The sequence below is a fragment of the Hippoglossus stenolepis genome, chromosome 8 (assembly GCF_022539355.2).
Source record: "Hippoglossus stenolepis isolate QCI-W04-F060 chromosome 8, HSTE1.2, whole genome shotgun sequence".
NCBI classification, from domain to species: Eukaryota; Metazoa; Chordata; class Actinopteri; order Pleuronectiformes; family Pleuronectidae; genus Hippoglossus; species Hippoglossus stenolepis.
Genome location: NC_061490.1, coordinates 16904136 through 16926864, shown reverse-complemented (window position 1 = coordinate 16926864; position 22729 = coordinate 16904136). Strand labels below are relative to the sequence as shown.

General features: G+C 41.5%; 3 protein-coding genes and 1 long non-coding RNA gene across 5 annotated transcripts; 1 reads left to right on the top strand and 3 right to left on the bottom strand.

The window, feature by feature from the left end:
• Nucleotides 1-140: 140 nt before the first annotated feature.
• On the bottom strand, nt 141-4032 carry LOC118113537 (complexin-3). 2 transcript variants are annotated; one of them, XM_035163336.2, is made up of 5 exons: nt 3773-4032; nt 3593-3635; nt 3051-3504; nt 2399-2486; nt 141-1788 (listed from the first exon to the last, which is right to left on the bottom strand). In XM_035163336.2, the coding sequence occupies exons 3-5, from the start codon at nt 3287-3289 to the stop codon at nt 1564-1566; spliced, it is 552 nt and encodes a 183-aa protein (XP_035019227.1). In that variant the 5' UTR covers nt 3290-3504; nt 3593-3635; nt 3773-4032; the 3' UTR covers nt 141-1563. The 2 variants fall into 2 exon arrangements, with proteins under 2 accessions (XP_035019227.1, XP_035019228.1); XM_035163337.2 differs by lacking the exon at nt 3593-3635.
• A 1160-nt stretch (nt 4033-5192) lies between these two features.
• On the top strand, nt 5193-7150 carry LOC118113538. The gene is made up of 3 exons (XR_004697350.2): nt 5193-5244; nt 5940-6069; nt 6162-7150. It is a non-coding gene; the product is annotated as an uncharacterized LOC118113538 (long non-coding RNA).
• A 248-nt stretch (nt 7151-7398) lies between these two features.
• clk2b (CDC-like kinase 2b) lies at nt 7399-13377 on the bottom strand. Its single transcript, XM_035163335.2, has 11 exons — nt 12881-13377; nt 12045-12135; nt 11889-11955; nt 11693-11809; nt 11439-11605; nt 10116-10210; nt 9047-9176; nt 8872-8954; nt 8717-8796; nt 8552-8642; nt 7399-8464 (listed from the first exon to the last, which is right to left on the bottom strand). Exons 1-11 carry the CDS (start codon nt 12947-12949, stop codon nt 8282-8284), a joined length of 1173 nt encoding a protein of 390 aa, XP_035019226.1. The 5' UTR covers nt 12950-13377; the 3' UTR covers nt 7399-8281.
• A 268-nt stretch (nt 13378-13645) lies between these two features.
• LOC118113533 (meiotic recombination protein REC8 homolog) lies at nt 13646-20722 on the bottom strand. Its single transcript, XM_035163330.2, has 16 exons — nt 20556-20722; nt 20328-20470; nt 20175-20250; nt 19975-20095; nt 19749-19869; nt 18779-18846; nt 18595-18673; nt 18338-18461; nt 18080-18254; nt 17396-17612; nt 16163-16344; nt 16026-16065; nt 15605-15689; nt 15426-15515; nt 15208-15311; nt 13646-14162 (listed from the first exon to the last, which is right to left on the bottom strand). Exons 1-16 carry the CDS (start codon nt 20672-20674, stop codon nt 14059-14061), a joined length of 1848 nt encoding a protein of 615 aa, XP_035019221.2. The 5' UTR covers nt 20675-20722; the 3' UTR covers nt 13646-14058.
• Between the last annotated feature and the right edge of the window lie 2007 nt (nt 20723-22729).

Here is a 22729-nt window from a genome sequence, read left to right as displayed (position 1 = left end):
CTCACAATGTGCAACAGTGTAGTTTCTGTGTGCATATTTCTATTTACTGTTTTTCCAGATCCAAAATGGTCCTCACAAAGATATCTGTACGCATACACACACTCACAGCACAGCTGGTCAAAGAAGTCTTCAATACAACCTTCAGCTTGGAAAATTTCTATTGTTATTTCAGATTTCTGCTTCATGTTGTATAAAATTCTGTTACTACGCAGCTTCAGACTATTTACACAATATTTCCATGGAAACAAGTTTGTCATTACAAGAAACTAAAAGCTTCACATTTGGCTCAGACACGTTACAGATGTGATTTTTAACTCACACATGTGGACGTAACCCAGCTCTCAGACGATCAACAAAGAAACAGCAGAAAAACACATGTTCAAACATTTTCTCATAAATACAAAAAGTACATTAAGTGTTGCTTCATTACTTGTGTGAATGTGTGTTGAAAAGTGAACGTGTCGCCCTGAGGTTCCTTACTTGTGAAGAGATCAGTTGGATCTTTGTCATTTAGAGCTGCAACAGCCCTGTGAGTAGAAACTAGCTACAGTAACTTCTATTATCAATCAACTACCATCCACTGGACAACCTATTATGTAATTATAACATTATGATATGATTACTTATGAAAAGACTGATACATTTACATTATAAATGGGATGAGAAAATGATCAAACCTTAAAAAGATCATGTAAAAACTCCATTTGAAATCATCAGTTCATCATCACCCGTTATCATGAACACACTAAGTAGTTGTACAATTTGATGTGTTTATTAATTTAGAATAATAACCTTGTTTATTTCAACTGTATTTTACTGTTTTTTGATTAAATATCTGTTTGCTTGTTGTGGGTTTGTTGGGTTCCTATATGATATTGTAAGGTCTATATGTGTGTACAAATACATTATGGTGTATTGGGGCGTATGTTCTGCTCTGTCACCTCACAGCAAGAAGGTGATTGGTTCAAATCCTGCTTCAGTCGGGGGTCTTCCTGTGAGGAGTTATCATGTTCTCCACGTGTTTGTGTGGGTTTTCTGCAGGAGCTCCGGCTTCCTCCCACAGTCCAAAGACGTGCAGATTGGGGTTGGGTTAATTGGAGCGTCTTAATTGTTGCTTGTTTCTGTGTATTGGAAAATGATTGGCTGGAGACGTGAACCCTGCCTCTGACACAACGGCAGCTGGGATTGAACCCAGCCCACCCGAACCCTTAAAGGATAAGTGGTATAGAAATTCGATGAATAGCTGATGTAAAGTGAATTGTCTCTAAACCACATCACTTGTAAAAAGTGTATAACTTACTCGTGAAATAATAAGTTATTCATTAGAAAGTAGCATCATTTTTGACCTAGAAGTTCTGCATCATTTTTGCCACATAAACAACAACCATATTAAAAACCAAAAAAATCATATGGTTTCGCAGTGACAGCAGATCCGGACTTAATGATCGTCTGACCGCTGATGTAAGATGAGAGTATTTTCTCCTGCTGTTTCCCTGAAATTTGTTCAAACAGCTAAATCAATCCCAAGTCCGTGAAGTAATCGCCCCTGTGATCACATATGGATCACATGACTTTACAGGAGTCCCCAGTGGTTGGTGTAGGAGTGGACGCCTTGCTGTGCTTCCTCCCTGTGAGCCGCGCTGTGTTGAAACTGAGGCCTTGAAAGGCGCTCAGCAGGTTGAAGCCGTCGTCCTTGGCTTTGGTTTCAGGATAAATGATCTTCGACAGCCCGCGGGGGAGCGACACTTTCCCTCCCACAGACCTCAGGTGGCTCACGTCCTTCGGGCTCTTAATGGTGATGGAAAAACAGAGCAGGAAGACAGTTAAAGGGCCGAGCGCCTGACAGAAAGTGAGAACCTGGTGATTTAAATTGACTCTGCATTTGTCAACATTACTCGTGCACGGGCCACAACAACGTGAAATGTGGATAATAATAATTATTGAACGTTTGAAGGTTTGACACAGTAATGTGAGGGACGTGCACAGTTGCTAATCTGCAGCAGAACATGAGACTCAGAGCGTGAAGTTACACAAGGTGATAGAATTTAAAGCTGATGTCTGCAGAGGATCTTTGTGCAACGATGAATTTATTACGATTATAATTTTTACATTTAACTGTTTTTAAACAGGTGATTAACATAAGATTCTGGCAACAGAAACAAAAAATAGCAAATGTCAAATATGCCACATAACAAATCTGGTTAGGTTTGGATAGGACTCGATGTTTAGCAGTAAATGCAAAGTCAGTGTATACATGTTGGATCAACTGATATGGGAAAAACAATCCAGAGTTTTCAACAAAAACTTAAATGGTAAATCTGATGTTTTGTTTTACTGTTGTAAAAGCATTAATAAAGCTGTTACACTTGTTGTTTTGTCTTGTTCTGCACCAACAGACCTTGGACAGCTGGTATTTTCTCCTGAAATGATTTCTCAAAGCTGCTCTCTCTGCGTTCTTCTGAGCGTTCACCGCCTCCCGCTGCTTCCTGTAAACACGGCAGACAGACATGAACCCACCTGACGTACTGCAGACAGATTTCAATTAAAGCTCATTATACAAATACACCTGCTCACAAAATGTCCCAACAGCTCCACCTGCACTGAGCGCACACGAGGTGAGGTAACTGTTATTCAACCATGTATATTACTATAGTATATTACTTTTTACTAATTCACATACACTGCATACATTTATGTGACAGCTGTAGTTGAAAGAAATGTTACATCTGAAGTATCTGATTACCTAAAAGAATATGGTGGATTGTTATTGGTGAAAGCCAATGAAGTGTTTAAATGCTTGATCTTGATCAACTACAACATTAAAAGATTATGCTGATAAAATACAATATAACCTAATATTAAATAGTATAACACATTTTTACTGCATTGAGTACTGTATTGTTACAGTGCAATAATGAAATAATATTATGTTACTGTAATTAAATATTGTTATAGTAGAGTAATAAAGTATTGTTACAGTAGACCTAGTACTTGTATATAGTACTACCTCCACCTCCTCATGTAATGTCTCTACATCACCCTCCACTTGCCTCTCCTTCTCCAGGTCGGCCTGGTACGAGCAGATGACTGTGGGGTCCTTGGGAGGTGCAGTTCGGAGTGGGGGGGTCTTACCCGACCTCCTACACCCTCGTCTGCCTCCCCCACCCCCTCTGCCCCTCCCGTCCCTGGGTTTGGCACACAACTTCTGATGCTTCACCCCCGACACACAGCTGGTCAGCTTCCAGATGGGCGTCCTCAGGGACTTCTTCACTCTCGACAAAGAATTCATGATGAAGCTCTCTCTCTCTCTCTCTCGCTCTCTCTCTCTCTCGCTCTCTCTCTCTCGCTCAGGATGGGAGGCAGCGACCACCACACCTCTATTTGATTGACAGGTGATGAGTGGATGTGTAATGGTTTTCTCCTTGGTTCATGTTGTGTTGCTCTGACAGGACGAGCTCAGGACACACACACAGTCTCACGTCCTGTGGCCTGGCAGGTTGAGACCTGGCAAGGACAAGGGTGAGAGTCAGACAAGGTTCAGACACACAAAGACTTAGTACACACACACTCACACACACTCACACACACTCACAAAGGTTCATGCAACGATCAAGTGTTTGTCTCCGAGGGACGTCCTTGAAAAAAGCAGATAAAAAACACACAAGGACAAAAATGTTTACATGTCACACTCCACTACATTTTATACTGACTATCTTTCAGGCAGTTTGTTACAATTAACACACAAAGTAAACTTAGGCGTGGTCACACTTACCCATGCAGGTGGCTCACAGCATAAAATCCTGCTAAAGCTTCAGCCAGATGGCCTCAACCGCTACCACACGATCTCCTTAAGCCTCAGAGCAAACCGGAGAAAACAACAAAAGCGTCTTCACAGAATCTTGTGTTTCTGGTCCTCGGCCTTCACAGGAGAAAACGACTGTTCCAGGTTTCAGCCTCTGCTTCCTCTTCTTCCCTCTTCTCCTCCTCTTACCTCGCTTCGCTCTTCCACAACCTCGACTCTCCTGATTAGCACTTAAAGGATTTAATGAGGGGGATCTTGTTAGCTGTGACAGGTAATGCACCCGATGACTCACGTGTTTGTGAGGGAGATTTAGAGATGTGAGCTGATGTCATGTTGAGTGACAAATGGGTTCTGACAATACATCAATGTTGCTCCTGTATTCAGAGTCTGATTTAAGACTTTATTTTCCCTGTTTACGTGCAGCGGAGCAGTGAAGTGAGCTATCAGACAGACGTTCTGACAGGATAGGTAACTTCCAACACCTCTGCAGCTCCTTGCAAGACCATTATCAGTATTTGGTTCAGTGGATTATACAGAGATGAGAAAAGGAAATGAAACAGATACACCTGGATGGAGGGAGTCTGACCTGAGAGGGCAGCGTCTGCGTCGCAGGGAGATAAGAGGGAAGTGATGACAACTGGACCGAGAAGCTGCCCAAACTGTTGAAGGAGTGACAGTGGGAGGTCACCCCCCACCTCCCCCCTTCAACCACCCCAGCAAACCAAACATGTCACTATCAAGGCCTGGTTAAAGATACAGAGCATGTTTTATTAGAGTGTCCTGCACCAATGAAACTAATAAATGAAGCAGTTTCTTCACATCATTTTGACTTGTTGCAGCCTGAGGCCCATAAATGACAAAGACACACAACAAAGAAAGAGAAAAGAAATCGGTGTAGACTGTTTTCTAAAGATGGACGACCTGACTGCTCCCCAAAAGTGAAGCCAAAGCGTCTTGATCGCCTCCTTGTGGCTGGCTGAGGTATCAGTCATAAATCCTGCCTCTCCTGATAGTAGACGGGACATGGACCAAACCAAACATTTAAAATATTCTCTCAAAGATGGTTATTGTCATTTTTGGTAGTTCCTATTATTTGATGCTATAAAAACAGGGTGAAATCTCATGAAGAGGGATATGTGATATGAATTTGATTCCTTTTAAATGACCTCCACACACACACACACACACACACACACACACACAGATACAGACACACAAAGTGGTTCTGAACACCTCAACCAACCCAATTAAAATCCCTTTTTCCATCCTGTTCTTTCCCTACCAGCCCCCAGACTGCTTCGCTTTGTTCCCAGGCGGAGACGCTTTAATGCTTTAAGGAGATCACAGAGAAACGCCACGCCTCCTCCAGCTCGTCTTCAGCAGCAGATCTGGGATCAGTTCACTCATCCAAGGTGCAGACAATTACAGCTGAGAGGAGGGAGGTTGTATGTTTGCATTATTTACTGTATTGTGTGTGTGTGCGTGTGTGTTACTCACTGTCACGTGTTTAACCGTCACTGTCACTGATCCAGAGATTCCTCTAAGTGTTGCTTTTGTGTTTTCTTGCATGGAAGAGAGAGAGAGAGCGAGCGAGAGAGAGAGAGACAGAGAGAGACACAGACAGAGAGAGAGTGAGACAGAGAGAGTCACACAGAGAAAGACAAAGAGACAGAGAGAGAGAGAGAGAGAGAGACAGACGAGAGAGAGAGACACAGAGAGACACGAGAGAGAGAGAGACAGAGAGAGAGAGAGAGAGAGAGAGAGAGAGAGAGAGAGAGAGACAGACAGAGAGAGAGAGACACAGAGACAGAGAGAGAGAGAGAGAGACAGACGAGAGAGAGAGAGAGAGAGAGAGAGAGAGAGAGAGAGAGAGAGAGAGAGAGAGAGAGAGAGAGAGAGAGACACAGAGAAGCAGCACACTACAATGGCACCCCACTAGTCATGAAATCATCCATCCATCTATCCATTATCTATACCGCCTATATCCTCTTAGGGTAATGATGGAGAAAAACCAGTATGATATGTGAAAACAGATATAGGGAAAATAAAAATAAAATCAGGTCAGGCTCTCTGATAAAATATGTCTTACGAAGGAATTAAAAAACCATCACTGACTCAGCTGACCTTATCTCCTCAGGCAGGTTGTTCCAGTACCTCAGGGTCCTGACAGCAAAGGCCCCCGTCCCCTTTGGGTTTCAGCCGAGTCGCTGGAACGGGCAAAACACCTCTGATCTCAAAGTGGGTGCTGGTGCAAGCTGCACTAAAAGGTCAGAGATACAGTTTGGACAGAGACGATGAAGAACCTTCAAACTAATCAGTAAAATCATGAAATCCATTCTGGCCTTTTCTTATCACACAGTACGGACGTTTTGAAGAGCTGGATACAGATCCTTATCTCAGCCTTGCTGCCATGAAGTGAACAGCGGTACCTGCAGTGATGGCTGAGCAATTCTTATTCAAGTGAATAAGCAGCATCTCTGTCCAGTTCTTATAAAACCATCGCTTATCATTCTGAAATATCGTGTCGTTCTTATTTGCAGATAAAGATGGAATTCTGAAATGTTTTATTGATGTTTGTCTGTTTAGTTTTGTATCTATTGCAGAGAACAGTGTTTAAACTTCTTGGTTTTGGCACAGACTTGAGGCTGGAGCAGGCACAGACGGTCGGTGCTGCAGGGGGTCGTCTCAGGCTGTTAGACCATGTTAAACCATGTTAAACACCTGTTTGAGCCTCAGTAGTTGAGGTGAGAGCTTCAGTCCTGCAGTTTTTTCGTCTGTAGGATCTGGAATGACTAAAAATCTACTGGAACACAAATGTGCTTATGTTCAGGGTCATCAATTTGATGAACCTCTTTTTAGAAACCACAACAAATCATAAAATATTAGATACTGACATTTTAAACACATTTAGCCGTCATTGTTTCTGATAAAGCTCATTTCAAGAATACTGTATATACAGTGTCTACTTCAAATTCATCTTATCATCTGTACAGTTTGTTTCTAATTTTAGTAAATTTATTACAAAATGTGTGAAGAAAGGTGAGAGAATAAACTTGTTAAAGTAGCTCTGTGAAAAGCATCAACAAGAGCTAAATCTTTGTTGAAATCAAGTAAACAACAACAAGTAAACAGTCATGAGTCTTTCCACACGCGCACAAATTTCCCCCTCAACAAGTCTCCATGTGCACATAAACAAGTTTCTTATGTTTCATATTAACGTCTTTAACAACCTACAATGACTTTTAGCATCGCCAAGGAAGATCATTTACAGCACACACTTAAACACACACGCACACGCACGCACACGCGCACACGCACATGCACACACACACAAACACTTCAGAAGTATAAGGTCTCAATCGTTCAGGCACACATACGCTGACACTAAGTCTCTCTCAGCTCTGCCAAGGCTGAAGAGGAAAGTTGGCGAGTGCACTCACTCGCTCAGCCTTGTGCCCCCGCTCTCTGCCGAGCTGCACTCAGTAAACATGCCAAAGTGGGCCAGCGAGTCAATGGCAGTGACGTGTGTGTGTGTGTGTGTGTGCGTGTGTGAGACATGCACAAATAACACGTACGCTGGGTGAGAAGAGGCCACACACATTATTAACAGAATTGAATTTATTGAATGTCTCAAGTCATTTTATACAAAATGTTTTACAAAAACACACATTGTTTCTAAAAAGAGAATAAAACTGAAATTATACTTTTTAAGCTTTTATATTGATATCCTCTAAATTTTAGAGATATAATATAAACGGATATATTTCACAGTTATTTTTTTTGCAGCGTTGGTTAAACTGCATGTGACGATCAGTCTTTAAAAGACTATTCCACACTTTTTTGCCCATTTTACTACAATTCATGTAAAATTTGTCATCAGCAAACCAGGCTGCTGTATTTGACATTTTTATATCTTGGAAAAGATATTTAGAAAATAAGTTCCATCAGTTTCCACTTATTTATGTTTGATAGAAAACTCCCCTGGCAGGTGGATGCAACTTGTTTATCCTTTTCCACAGTTTAATTATTACCTCGGCCAAGGATGTTATGTTTTCATCAGCGTTTGTTTGTGTGGCAGATTCACTTTTCACATCAATCTGAACTTACAATGCATTTATAAACGCAACACTAACAAAAATGTTTGTTATAACTTTTCAGAGACTGCAAAATAATCTTATATTGGACAAAAATAAATAGTGAACAGAAGGGGCCTGCGCTTCTGGAACATCTGGAACAGCACCGGGTTAATTTCAACATAATTAGCAACATGCTTTGTACGTCAATTTGGACAAATGAGTGAAACGAATGTAACGTCAAGAAGCTTCACAAAGATTTGTCTTTTGTGCTTCCTTACTTTTTTAGCACATGACCATGTCTGTGCCATATACAGTAACTGAATCTGCCTTGCTTTACTCTTCTCATATTGTTTTATTCCCGGCCTCTAATTCGATCAGAGGCCTGAGGGCGATCACTTCTCCGTCATCTGCTCAGATCAAGGCTGTTTCTCCAGACCCGGCTCCTTCCTGGCTCAGTGAGGGGCAGGAGGAAGGGATGGCGGTCAGCGGAACAGAGAGAAGTGCGTTTTGTGGGCTCATACTCCAGCATCGTCTCCAGCAGACTGAAAAACTGGTGGTGTTCGACTCCACGTGACAACAAGTACTTCTGTGATAACACGCAGAAGAAGCATGTTGTTAGAGAAGGTCAACGTACTTAGCTGCTGTGTAAAAATGTAAACCGGCCTCGGCTCACCCTCAGTGGTTTGCACTTGGCTTTCACGTAGTGTCCGACCTTGGAGCCCTCGTTCCAATCCAGACGCCCTCGATTGAAGTACTTCTGCTTCCTGGACCCCAAAAAATAAAATGTCAGATGAAAAGAAACACGTTTGTATTTGTGTGGAGCAGCTTTGAGTCATACCTGCTCCTTTGGATCATCCTCTGAGGAATTGGTCCCTGAATTCTCTCCATCATGGCGAGATGCTCCTTATTGTCATGTGTCTATAAATAAAAACAAGACGTCAACAACATGAAGTTCGTGCTACTTTCAACATCAAGTACAAACACTCATGTGACCTGGAACAGCGTGAAGCCTTCGTAGAATTCGAACAGGATGCAGCCGATGCTCCACACATCACACGGTTGACTCCAGCCCAGCTCTGTGGGAGCAAAGACGGACCAAACATCTACAGTCAACTAAACAAGGCTGACTGCTGCTGGTTGGTCTCCACTCTGAATCAAGGTCTCTTACCCAGAATGACCTCCGGAGCTCGGTAGTGACGTGTGGAGATGATGGAAGAGTGGTGTTCGTGGTCAAAGGTGGCGCTGCCAAAGTCCACGAGCCGCACCGTGGTGTCGTTTATTCTCCTCTCGTTGCACTTCTGAGGAAGACAGGGGGAGACACGGTGAGGACACGGTGAGGACACGGTGAGGACCGTCATGGTTTATGGGTTATTGTGGTCGTACTGGTCATCAGTTCTTCCTGTTATAATGTCACTGAACCCAACAATGTAACAGCTGAGATGTGGGAACACAGCAGCCCATGAGTCTCAGTCAGATCCATTACACTCTATTTACAGAACCTATTAGTATTACTACTACCTTTACTACTTTTACTACTACTATTAGTAGTTTTGGTCATTTTTACAATGACCAGTCTCGTGAGACACGATATTTCATCAACGCCTTGAGGGAAGTTTTTTTCGAACTTCATTCATTCAGTTGGACTCAAAATTTAACTGTTTAGATTTTGGTGCTCAAAGATCGAAAAGTCAACGTCACTGTGACCTTGTGAACATGATATCTTGAGAATGCCCAAAGAGAATCTTATCAAATTTGTCACAAATGTTCATTAAGACTCGCAGATTACAGCAGATTACACTACAGATTAGGTTTGGGTGGTCAAAGGTCAAAGGTCAAGGCGGCCTCATCATTCTTGGCCTCTTCAACATATCTCAAGTCTGCCTTTGGAGAATTTCTTCAAATTTTGAGTCGTCACGCAGACTAAAAGATTAACTGATTTGATTTCAAGGAGGTGATTCTACTTCTTGATGAAAATTGATTTAAAAAATGTTTTCACACTAAGGTCAAAAAACACAATCTTCAGTCTGTTTAGATAAATATGTGAGTGCCTATAACAGGGAACACATGTTGGATGTTCACAGGTTCTGCTGAGACAAAATTTGCATCTAAATGGGCGACTACAGAGCGACCTCTCCTTCTCCTCGTCGTATTAATCCACCGCTTATTCAACATCCTGGTTTTCTGTTTTCCACCTCCCCCTGAAGGTCCCAGCCTTCACGCCTGCAGCTGTTTCTAACCTTCTCTGCGTTGTATATGAGGGAGAACTCTGAGTTGACAAAGAGGATGTTCTCGGGCTTCAGGTCGGTGTGAGTCAGCTTGTTGTCATGGAGAACTGCAGACAGGAAGAGGAGGGGGAGAAAGTAGATTTTAGATTTATTAGCCAACACCCTCCTCTGGACAAAATTTCAGTTGGATCAAAATGTCAAACATAGATTTGAGGTGAAATCCAACATATAATGGAATATTAAGTAGAACTGACTACGCCTTCCGTCTGATGAAGCATTGGTTTAATTAAACAAAATAAAATCCCTTTTCTATTTACTCCTCTGGACTGTTTATATTTACTTGATGAAATATTGATCTTTCACTGCTGACTGTCTTTTTTAAAAATCTTCCTGCCATGAGTGACAGTTCAGCTTTTACTTTAATTTACTTTATTACTTTATTTGACAGGGACAGTGCATATTACTAACATTTCTGAAAAGATGTCAGAGTTAGCCACAGAGGCTAATTTTCATATGTTTTCATCAAGTTTTGAGAATCTAGTTTCTGATTTACCGAATCCTAAATCTTAAGATTATAAGATTTACTAGAATACCGGTATCTGGTATCTTATTCTTCCTTTATTATTGTCTCACAACCTGTTTACAATGTGTTTCTCTTTCTCTCAGCACCAACTTGAATCAATCAGTTCACCAGTTAACCAAGGTTCTCTGCCGAAGAGCAAAAGTATTTATGTTTAAAGGTTAAAAAAAGATGATAAACAGACTGTTTAGTCTCTTTTTAAGCAAAAATGACAAATGTAAATTGGTTCTAGCCTCTCAGATATTCGTATTAATATAAATATATTTAAGATGTGCACCACATAGACATGCATGCCCTCAAGCAGCAGCTCCCCGGTTTGATTCCCCTCAGGGGATTTTGCCGCATGTCATCATGTCATTCAGCTCATCTTTCCCTGTTTCCTGTTTTTCTCTACTGTCACTATCCAAAGGCAAAAGACCAAAGAAAATATATGTGAATATGTGTGTGCTGTTTTTCTTTGTTCATTTACAACAAAGTAAATATTCTGAGGTTGTTGATCATAAAAAAAACAAGCAAAACAACAACATCATCCTAAATTTAAAACCCTGGCTGTGTTTGTCACCGTAGCCTGGTATGAAATGAGAGAATGTAAATGAGGAACACTTATTACACGTATCATCTGCAGGTGACAGTCCGTGCTGCAGTGGAACAACTGTGAATAATCTGCTTACTGTCCCCACTGACTATGATGCAGGGGCACCAGAGAAAAAAGAGAAGTGGTGCAGCGCAGCCGGAGCTGTGCACACCGGACTCACAGCTGACAGCGTGGCAGATCTGGTGGGCCATGTGTCGGATCTGGTTAATGGGATAAGGCAGGAAGCTGTTTGCTTTCAAGAAGTCAAACGTGCTGAGAGACAGCAACTCGAAGGAGATGCACACGTGGCCGTAGTAGTTAAACCAGTCCAGCATCTGCACACAGTGTCTGATGGGAGAAAGGGACACAGGGATGAAATGAATGAAAATAAAAACAATAGAAACATAGTCTCAACAAAATGATCAAACAACTCACCTTTTGTTGAGTGGATCTTTCTCGATGATCTTCTCCAGCACATTGATTTCCAGGTTGGCTGCTTCCCTGTATTTCTCCTGGTTCTTAATGATCTTTAGAGCAATTTGACTTCCTCCCCTGCATTTTAAAATACTACGTTTAAAATATGAGCAGATCAGACATGTTGAATATTGGTGCAATGTTCAAAGCTAATTACCTGTTGTAGTCCAAACACTGTACGACTTTCCCAAAGGTCCCTTCACCCAAGGTGTCGACTATCTCATCTGAGTGGCAGATTGAGGTGAAACAGATCATTACCACTGGAGATTTTGTTTTTATTCAGGCAGCCAACTGCTCCTGATCTGATACTCACATCTGTCTTCCAGGATGTCCCCACTCTTGTAGATCAGGTGACCGTTCTCAGTGTCCCTCTCGCTGTCGACCGCAGTCTCGGAGCTGCTCCGCTAAAAAACAAGGTCAAACTAAAATCTGGGACAGGTGGAGTAAAAGAAGTAAAACATCAGGGCAGAGATCAACCTATTTGTGTCGCCTCCATCACTAAAAACAGATTGACTAACGTTCTGACCACTGGGCCTTAAAGGGCAAAGGTCACCAGCTGGACTTAGACCTGACTTAGACCTGACTTAGACCTGACTTAGACCTGACTTAGACTCGATGATGAGTCAAAACTACAGATAAATACACACACACAGTGAAACAAATCTGCACAGCAAGGCTTGTTATTTCATGCATTACTTAGCGCTGCATCAAAGACTTAAAATCAACCCTCTGAGTGTGAGCTTGTGCATTGACGTCGATCACTGTGACGAGAGCTGGTTTTAAAAGAAGCTAATAAAAAATGTCATATGACGTCTGGTTTTCATCGGAGGAGCAGTGGCTCTATTTCCATCTACATTCTGAGACTGTTATTAATATCAGAAGCCCAGCATGTGCTGAGGAGACACTTAAGTGTGGGACACGAACGAGACCGCACACAGAAACAAGCAGTGGCCCACATATACACACTCAAGTCTGCATGTGATCTGTTGTTGCAGGATTGTGGAGCTTGAAGACTAAAAATGTATTAATGTGGTGTCACAGCATGGTGCAAATATCCAGGTCAAAAGTCAAGCATGATGCAGAGGTGACAGGGATTTGTGTAGAGCGGTGCACACACACATGCACGGGAAATGAAATGTGGATACTCACAGAGAGGCAGAAGCAAATACAGTCCAGGAAACCCTTATACAGAGAGTACAGCTCGGTCTTTCCCATCATGCTGAAAGGACGGAGCGAGCTGGCTCGGAAGAGGATGGAGGGAGGTAAGGTGGAGGAGAGAGGCAGGTGAAGCAGAAGCAGCACGAACACTACGCCACGAGGAAAAGAGGATGGGACAATATAATATTACAGCAATTACACAAAAAGAAAAAGAAAAAAAAGTGGAGGACATGGAGTTGTGACAAAGTAAAAAATAGCCTGCAGTGTTGTCAACGGAAACCAGGAGCAAAGACGTGACACATCTACACGTTCCAAGCACAAAACTGACAGGAGAAAAAAAAAAACACCTTTAAGAAGAAGAAAGAAAAGTGAAAATCAAACAATGGAGAGAAGAAAAGGGACGAGGTGATGTAGAATACAAAAACAAAAAGTGACGGACAGAAATGAGACGAAAAGACGGGAGGAGGAGGGCGACAGGAGAGAGAGAGAGAGAGAGAGAGAGAGCTGAGACAGATGCTAATAATAAACTTTGGTCACAGCCCCCCGAGAAAGACTTCAGAGGAGAATCAAGATGTGGTGAGGGGGAGCGATGGAGGGGAGAGAGAAGGTGGGGGGGGATCCAGTTTCCCTTAACTCACTTGCTCTGCCTATTGCACCTCCTTAACCCCAGCAGCGTGTTTTGCCACACCTGCCCGGCTCTGCGTGCTGCACATGCCTCTCGATACACTCTCTCTACACAGGAACCACTCAGAGAACTCGTATAAAAGCTTTTATTTTGTAGTTTGTGTTCTGAAGGACACACTCCTCGAACAGAGACAAATCTGTTTTTTAAATCTGTGCAGAATAACATGAGGTCAGCTCATTAAAAATATCAAAAATACAAACGATGAAAAAAACTGTGAAAATGTTCATTTGAAAAGCTCATAAAGTTGATACAGGTTATTAGTCACATTAACAATGTCAATTCATGCTGAACACCCTAAAAACTGCAGGTAAAAAGTTTTAAAAAACCACAATGATCTCAAACATGTCAACGAGATGCAACAAGCAATTTTAGGAAATGATCACTAACAAAACATGGGACTATTTCTGTGTTATGTCGTATTGAATCCAGAATTATGAACCTGAACAAATGTCAGAACAGGAAGCTCGGGGCGACGGTTTCCTCGTTACAAAGTCTGCAGCACATCTCTGTAGTTGGGTCCAGGTGTTATCCAAATGTCGCCGTAAGGTTCCCGCTGCTTCACACGCACCTTCCTGGCCGAGGCAATCCCTGCACGCAAGACACACACATCAAGATTCACATAATGAATATATTAGTTATAATCAATGAATGTTATGAAAACTAACTGAGCACAGACAATAATATAAGGTGCACAAAAATCCCCACACTCATAGATATCAGTTTCCTAAATGCTCATGTTTGTCATTCAACATCCATGAATTATTATTTGAGAAATTGGTGAAAATGGCAAAAAACACATCGTTAATGAAAGTGATAATTCCTGGATCCGCCCCCTGATCAAGAACCGCACCAGAATCAAATGGGTTCTTTCCTGACCCAAACTGCATCCTTCCACTAAGGTTCATGGAAATCCATCCAGTACTTTCTTTACAAACAAAGAACAAATCATACTATACTTTCTACTTCATTGCATATATTTCCAAGCTTCTGTTCCTAGATACTTTTAAGAAGAACGCTTTAAACAGTAGATCATCTCAAGAGATTCTAAAATACAACCAACCTTTCTTTCAAAAGAAAACATGTGTTTGGAAAGGATCACATTTCAGACGTCGACAGTAAGTGAAAGTGATTTTTCCCTCTAAACTTCTCACGTGGTTTCACATCTCACCCAGAAGGATCACAGAAATCGACAAAGACTTGATGTCCCTGAACTGGGAACTGTATACAAAGTAGATCAAATCTCCACCTAAATAACCTGCTGCTGACACACTGATGCTTCAGTATTAATAAACTAAATGTGTCACAATGTATTAGTCAGATGGACCAAACCAGTACTTTTACTTTAAAACTATCCTTTGCTGCTACTACCTCTGTACTTTCATATTAGCAATATTTGTATTGATTTATATATGATTTATAAATTGATCATTAAGTCTGTTTATTAAGATCTGAATACTACCACTACTTATAATGATAATAATAGAGACCTGGCTTCTTCTCAACTGTGTGTCAGATCTCTTTACTCACTGACCACACACTAATTAAAAAGCTTCCTCAGGTGCTGATCCAGCAACATTAACACAACTTCAACATGAGCGATGAGATGCGATGAAAACTGAAACTGATCCTTTACCCAGGAGCCTCTGGAAAATGATGCTGACAGTCCGGCGGTCGGCCTCTGGCGGCAGGAGAGACTGAAAAAGCACAGGTGCAGATTCATCCTCATCCGGCAATAACCTAGATACACGCACACACACACACACACACACACACACACAAAATCATATTTTTGCATCTAAACATATCAAAACAAAAGGTTTCTGGTTAATAGTTATGATGCATTCACGTTACCCTGGAGACTCGGCTGCTGGTCTCTCCAGAAACTCGTCTACCACCTCTGGGATGTCCTGCAGTACGGAAACAGACCTGGAGACAATGGACCTGCCACCACACACACACACACACATATATATGTATATATAAGCCCAACTGCAACTCAAACACTTCACAAATCTTTGATTCTTACGTACCCTTCTTTCTCCAATGACTGCATGGGCGAGATCTCTCGAGATCTCTCCTTTTGGTCAGAGCCCTCCAGGATCAGCGTACCCAGGCCTGGACAGACAGACACACACACACACACACACACACACACACACGTTCACACTTTTGATGACATTGCGTTGGCTTATATTCATTCCCTGGAGGCTCGCCTTAACCTTTAACCATAAGTGATACATGCCAAACCCCCGACCTCTGACTCACCCCTGTGAACGCACAAACCACTTTAGCTTGTGCTGAATGCAAATGCAGTGCAAAGGACAACACCCCCAGTTAAACACAAACAACCAGTCCCCAGTCAAATACTTGAACATTTGTCAAATTTGTTTTCTAGTGGCTCAGGTTGTGAAATGTTATATGTTGTATTAGCAGTCTCATGGTTTCCTTTACCTGAAATATCATCCTCTTGTTCTGCCAAATCTCTCTGGACCTGCATTCACACACAGACACATCATTATTATTATTCATGTTGTCACAATGAAGAGACGCCAACGCCACCACACACACAAACAAACACTCCTCCACACCTCTCTGGGGCTGAGCTCCAGTCTCTCCTCCTCTCTCTCTGACACCTCCACCATCTCTCGATCTCTCTCTCTCTCAGAGTCCGTGGACTCGGGCCCTCTCTCCCCGACCTGCAGGTCCGAGCCGGAGATGGGCGTGATATTCGCCGCCTGTTGCCATAGAGACAGCACCTCTTCAGGCAAGACTGTCGGGGGGGGGGAAATAGCTTTGTGGTTTATTTTTGAAAAGGTTACTGTACCTGAAACCTTCAAAAAAAAACTCAGTAGCTGCAGATGAGTCGGAGGAAAACGCAGAATTAAAACTGACACGTGTTACACTTGACATCAAAAATAATTAGAACAATTTGGAGACTTCACCGTCAATGAAAATCAGAACAGTGAGAAGATGTACTCATTCACGTTTTGAATGCGGAGCCACTGGGTTGAATTTTACAGGAAACTTCTGCTGCTGCTGTTTACAATAAATTTCCAGAACTCAGACTGTTCCCTGTTTATGGGAATAATGGTAAAAAATGAGAGAATCTAGGAAATGTTTAATTTACTGATTGTTATTGAAGCATAGACATGAATAGTGTATATAGATATAAATATAAATTCCTGGAAGTGTTATGTTTTGTTATAGCGATACATACTGCATAGTTTAAAATACTTATTTTTGTGTAGCTGTGAGTGATATAGTTACATGCGAGGGAGCCATCAGAGACCCGAGGCTGTAAATATCTACCCTGTGCCTTTTTGACTGCATACTTGTTGTGTACTTGTATGTCACTTGAGAACTCAATATGTTGTGTACTTATATGTTGTGTTACACCAGGGATCAGAGAGAAATGTCACATGTATGTTGTTGGTCATCAAAATGGACCGAACTGCACTGAAGCACTTAACATTAAACACTTAACAATTTGTTGCAATACACTCCTGATATAATTTAATATCTGTCTTGTTGTTTATCTGAAACTGATTGTTATGCTGCCTGACTTTTATATCTTTCTAGGCTTTTGATCTGATGTGAGGTTTTCATTATTAAACAAAGGTATAAACAGTATAAATCATCTCATTAACACCTGACATACTCCTGGTATTAAATCAACTATCTAAACCTTGTTTTTGTTTGTTGCAAACACAATTATTATGTGTTCTATTATTCATAGACTGTAAACATGAATTATTATTTATTCACTACGCATTATTATACATGTTTTACTGAGTGGGTAAAAACAGTACTGTGTTACTGACAGGTGCAAGGGTTGTTGAGGAGATCAGCAGCAGAGTGAGTCTGGAGAGACGAGGGGGGCGGTGGGAGAGGTGGACGTCTGGTCTCAGTCAGAGGGTTGTCGATCTGCTGCTGCAGCGCCTCCTGGGGGATCTGCGTCTCTGGGTCGAAGAAGATCAACTGCCTCTTCCTCCTCCTCCTCCTCACCTCTGGAGGGGGCACTTCCCGAGCATGCAGGGACTGTGGGACGGAAACATTTCAAAAGTGTTTAAATCGTAAATAATGTTTTAATAAAAAATAATACGTTTAATTCACTAATTGAACCAAGTTCACCCCCCTCGTTTTGTTTTATTTTAGATATTTTTGAGGACATTCTTTAAATGCTTTGATTATATTGTTTATTATATTGTATGTGAGATGGGGCAACATGCAACAAACTTAAAACAATTCATCAGAGATTAATATTTATAGCAGAGCCCAACTGACTGGTGCTTTAAGGCTGATACTGACTCAGCCAGTGGTAGTTTTTATACAAAATAGACACATGACATAAGCGATCAATCTTAATATGGATCCCTCACATTAAGCTAATATCAATATGATCAACATGGACAGTTTTTATCTCTATTCATAAATAATTCACTATTTATTGACTAAGCTACTTACATTACTACCACATTCTGTCTCTTGGACACAGAAGCACGTACCTGTAACCCGAGGCTGGGCCTCGCACGTCTCACTGCAGATGGCGGCGACGGGAGGACGGGCTCAGACACGGGGGTGATGTGGCCTGGGGGGGGTCCCGGCCTCTCCTCTGACACGTCAGGCTCTTCCTGAGGCAACAACGTCGGTTCCTCACCGGGGAGAACGGTGGGCTGTAATCTGACGCAGGGGTAGAAACGTGGTCAGTGGATCTGTGGGTGTTTGTGTTGATGTTTTCATGTCCATACGTCTGGATGAATTACTCAGTAGTGGATCCTGTGGTCTCCTTTGATCTGTCTTTGTCCTGCTCTTCATCTCCTCCTCCCCGTTCCATCTCCCTCTCTTGTTCTCTTGGTGTCACCTCGTCTCTCAACATCTCCAAATCCCCTGTCACAAAAGGTTAAAGGAAGAGAAAACATCGTTATTCAAGGGTCTCTCCTTTATTTTCATTTCAACCCCCCCACCCCTTATTGTCAGCCTTGTGTCATGGGAGGAGGGAGCTCTTAGGTTCCTCACACACCTTCTGGAAAGTGATCTGCTTGGGCCATGAGTAAGTCAACAGTATCTAGATCCTGATCAACAAGCTCCACACCCTCAAACTAGCATTGAGAAAAATAGAAGGAAGACAAATGCAAGTGAGGATCAGTAAAATATTTGATACAAAAACGTAAATATCTTCACATGTGCGTCTTTGACAACTGCACCTCTGGAATGGGGATAAAGAGAGGCTCCGGCTCTCTGAGGGTGATGGAGTCTGGAGATGTAGTTATGCCTGGGGAATGAAAAGAAAGAATGGATCGCATTAATCAAAAGCCACTTTCACGTTTCACAGCTGCACAGCCCACTGAAGCCGGCAGGGGAGGATACGACTAATCAGGCTGCAATTAAAAGAGCCAAGTGAAGTGCAGCTGCACGACACATCCTGACACCGCGGCATCAGCCTCGGCCAATTAGGAGGATGTTGTTGACGGCGGCCCGCTCTGCCCCGTCCTGACCCACAGCCGCGTCTCTCTGCTCCGTCTGCTCCTGTGACCTGTTGGTATTTCTCTGCATATCACTGCACAGAGCCTCACATGCTGTACATACATCTCCAGACATGAATCCTCTCAAGATGCTTTGGTCGGTGATTCAAATTGTTGTGAATCTACTAAAATTGCGTAACATTTCTATTTTGTACAACTTGTGCTGTCACTGTATTTGTCAAATTTGTAAATTTGTATCCGGTATTTTATCCTGAACTAGTCAAAGATTACTGTAACGAGATAGTTGTTAGATAACAATTTGTTGAATAGTGGATATTTACTGATAAATTAACATCTGAACAACACAATCACCACTTTTTACTTACAGAAACTGTTTTCACTGGCTGAGTAGGACTATACCCAGGAAGAGAAAATGTATCTTGATGTTTTCTAGATACATTTGTGGAGACAAGCTGAAAATAAAAACAACTGAAAGCATTTATCTGGGACTGTCACAGGTTTTTGATTTTCTGTAGATCATTAAAAAACTGTATGTGTATGTTAATGAGTGATGTATAAGCATACATTATGAGAGTTGTCTTAGTTATTTTTGCCTCCACACTACTTTTCTATTTTTGTTCCTGCTGCAGTGACCCGGTGCCCTGAAGAGATCATTATTTTCATGTCATTACCACACATCATGTCATCCTACCAATGTCCTGTGCAGCAGCAGCAGCAGCAGGAGGGCGAGGAGGACGAGGAGCACGAGCAGGAGGCGGGCTGATTCCTTCAGAAAGCTCAGGAGATGATTCTCTCAGATACTCGTCTCCAATCTGAGAGACACAGGACAGGCACAATGATTTATTCTGGATCGGTTAAATAATTTGGACGGATTTACAGATTAGTTCATTTCATTCCCTTATTTTGGTGTTTGATACCTGCATCAGTGCACTGGGACTCGGCATGGCCTCCTGCATGTACATCACTCCGAATAAAGGATCCAGGGCTCCTTCTGCCTCCTCCATGAGAGACAGAGCATCCGGGAGCAGCAGAGATTGTCTGAGAGACAACAAGGATCAGGAATGAGTGTGTTTCAAACAGCAGGAAAACGTTTAAAACGTTGAGCATCTGCTCTCACCTGTTCTGCTCATCTATATCAATTTCCTTGGTCTTCTTCTGTTTCACCAGCTGACCCACGATGGTGTGAACTTCCTCTAGATGGACACCAAGTCAAGAGTCAAGAACCAGCGCACTGAGCCACTCTGCCCTCCAGTCCAGTGTCATTTCTTACCGAGGAGAATCGCACACTGGCGATGGTAGACCACGATGACGCCATACTGCAGCTGGGAGGACAGGTACAGGGAGAAGCGAGGTCGAGGCAGACCAGGTCGAGGTGGCGGGACCCGCTGCAGCACGTAATTCATGATGTCATCGCTGTACAGGGCGTTAGTTCCATGGTAAGTGGAAAACTCACAGATCAGCTCATTGTAAAATGTGAAAGTGAAGTAAAATGACTCACCATGTGCTTTTGACGTTCACTTTTAGGAAATCTCGGCGAGTAACTCTGATCCCTTTGGTGGCCACGAGCCTGACAGAGGCACAGGACATGGATATGATGTCGTTTCCTATTTTATTCATTTGGTTACAAAAGATAAAGGGGGATTAAATAATTTAAACTTCAGACTGTAGTAGAGGTTGGAGCCCGGCTGAATAATATCGATAATATCAGCCAACATGAGCCTTTCACAGAGGTATCAGTTTGCTAGTATGAATAAAATGCAGAAAAGATGTGCATTTATGTGTTTAATTTTTATGATTATTATCTTCTATAACTTCTATATATTTGGTTGTATTTATTATATATTATATTATTATATATATATATATATATATATATATATATATATATTATATAGTTTTCTTTTTATTCATAGTGATTTCTAATAAAGTTTATGGTTAAACTGTTAAATATCTACTATATAAGAGCTGTACTGTCTATGACTAACAAAGAAGAATCATTGCCATATTTTTTTGAATCTACAAACCTAAGATTTTCAACACAATAAATGATTGAATAAAAACTGCAATTGGCCGACTGTGATGGGAGACGTCTCCAAAGCAGCTTCTCCCTAAGCCACAAACCTCTCCTGTATTTATTATGCTGTAACTCGTGTTCTGTTGAGGAGACAGAGTCTGTGATGTGGTTCACAGAGCTGATCATCATCTCACCTCAGTAATCAAACACTCCAGTTCTACATGTGATGTTAATCCTGATCTTCCATTGAATAACTTGCTCTCTGAAGGAACTACTTCCTGCACTTTATTGCTTTTATTCCTCACGTTCTAGTGTCTCAGTTTTCAGCTGACTCTTATGACCTGACTGCAAAAAGCAAAAAGTCTTATATTAATGATGAGTTCATCTGCAGGTTACTCTACACCTTTCAGACCATGTGGATTTCGGCCCTTTAATCATCACGCAGCTTTTGAACTTCAGCTCATCTTCAAAGTTGTTTTCGTTTCTAATCTGGACTTCAAAGTCTCACATTTCTTGTTTTGGCTTCAGGAGTTTGATGTGTTTTTTTTTCCTTTGCCACCTGCACCTGCCCCCTCCATCTTTATCTCTTTAACACACTTTCCTTTACCAGACAGAGAATCTGAGTTTAAATGTGAAATAATATGACAAGTACTGTAATAAAGAGTCACGGAGAAGAAGCAGCATAGAAGTGAAGATCTGTAGAGTCTGTACTAATTATAAAATAAGAAGAACATCTCTTTAGTGGGATTTAGCTCCAGCAGACACATGACACACTACTTTATTAGCATTTACATGAATTATAAAGTTTATTACATTTATTGTAAAGTACATTTTCACAAATTATTTTTCGTGCAGGGGATTAAATAAAGACTCAACATAATCATCGGCCTGGTTTGAAGCGTTTCTCTATTAAACATGTAGAAAGTTAGCAGCAGTTAGCTAGGCTGCTACAAAATTCACTTTAGCTAAAATAGGATTTGATTTAAAGGAGCTTGATTGAAAGTTTACTCACCAGATTGTAGAGAAACATCCGGTCTGATGTGTTAACACAGCGGGGTAGTAAAACATGTTCAGTGAATTGGCTCAGAGCCGATAAAGGTGCACGAGTCTCAGCTATTAGTTCTGATCAGAGCGGTTTTTTATCCGCAGTGAATCTGCGGATCACTGTTTGTCAGTTTATATCATCTTTGTTTGGGACACGCCGATTGGTCAGAACCGCTGTGAGGGGCCGGAAATAAAATGTATTCTGGACAGAAATGGACTAAACAGGAAGATTTATTTATTTATTTATTTTTTTTAAATTGCACCACATTTAAAGTGTAAAAACAATTTAAATGTTTCTCTTATTCAAGACAAAAATGACATAGAAATAATCTTGATTTCTTGATCCCATTTTTCCCCTCTTGCTAATTTACTTTGGCTTTTGTTGTTTATTTTCTATATCGTCATTCTCAGTCTGGTTTTATATACAGTAAAATGTTCTTGTGTTGACAACTTGAAATCTGTTTTAACTTTATTTAGACTGTAAATAAAGTTAAAAAAATTAAATAAATGTAATGAACAGTTAGGTCTGGTTTGAGAGAATTAAGAGTTATAAACTTAAATTTTTATAATCTGAACATTGAGAGTAAAATGAAGGAAAAATAAAACAAACTTAG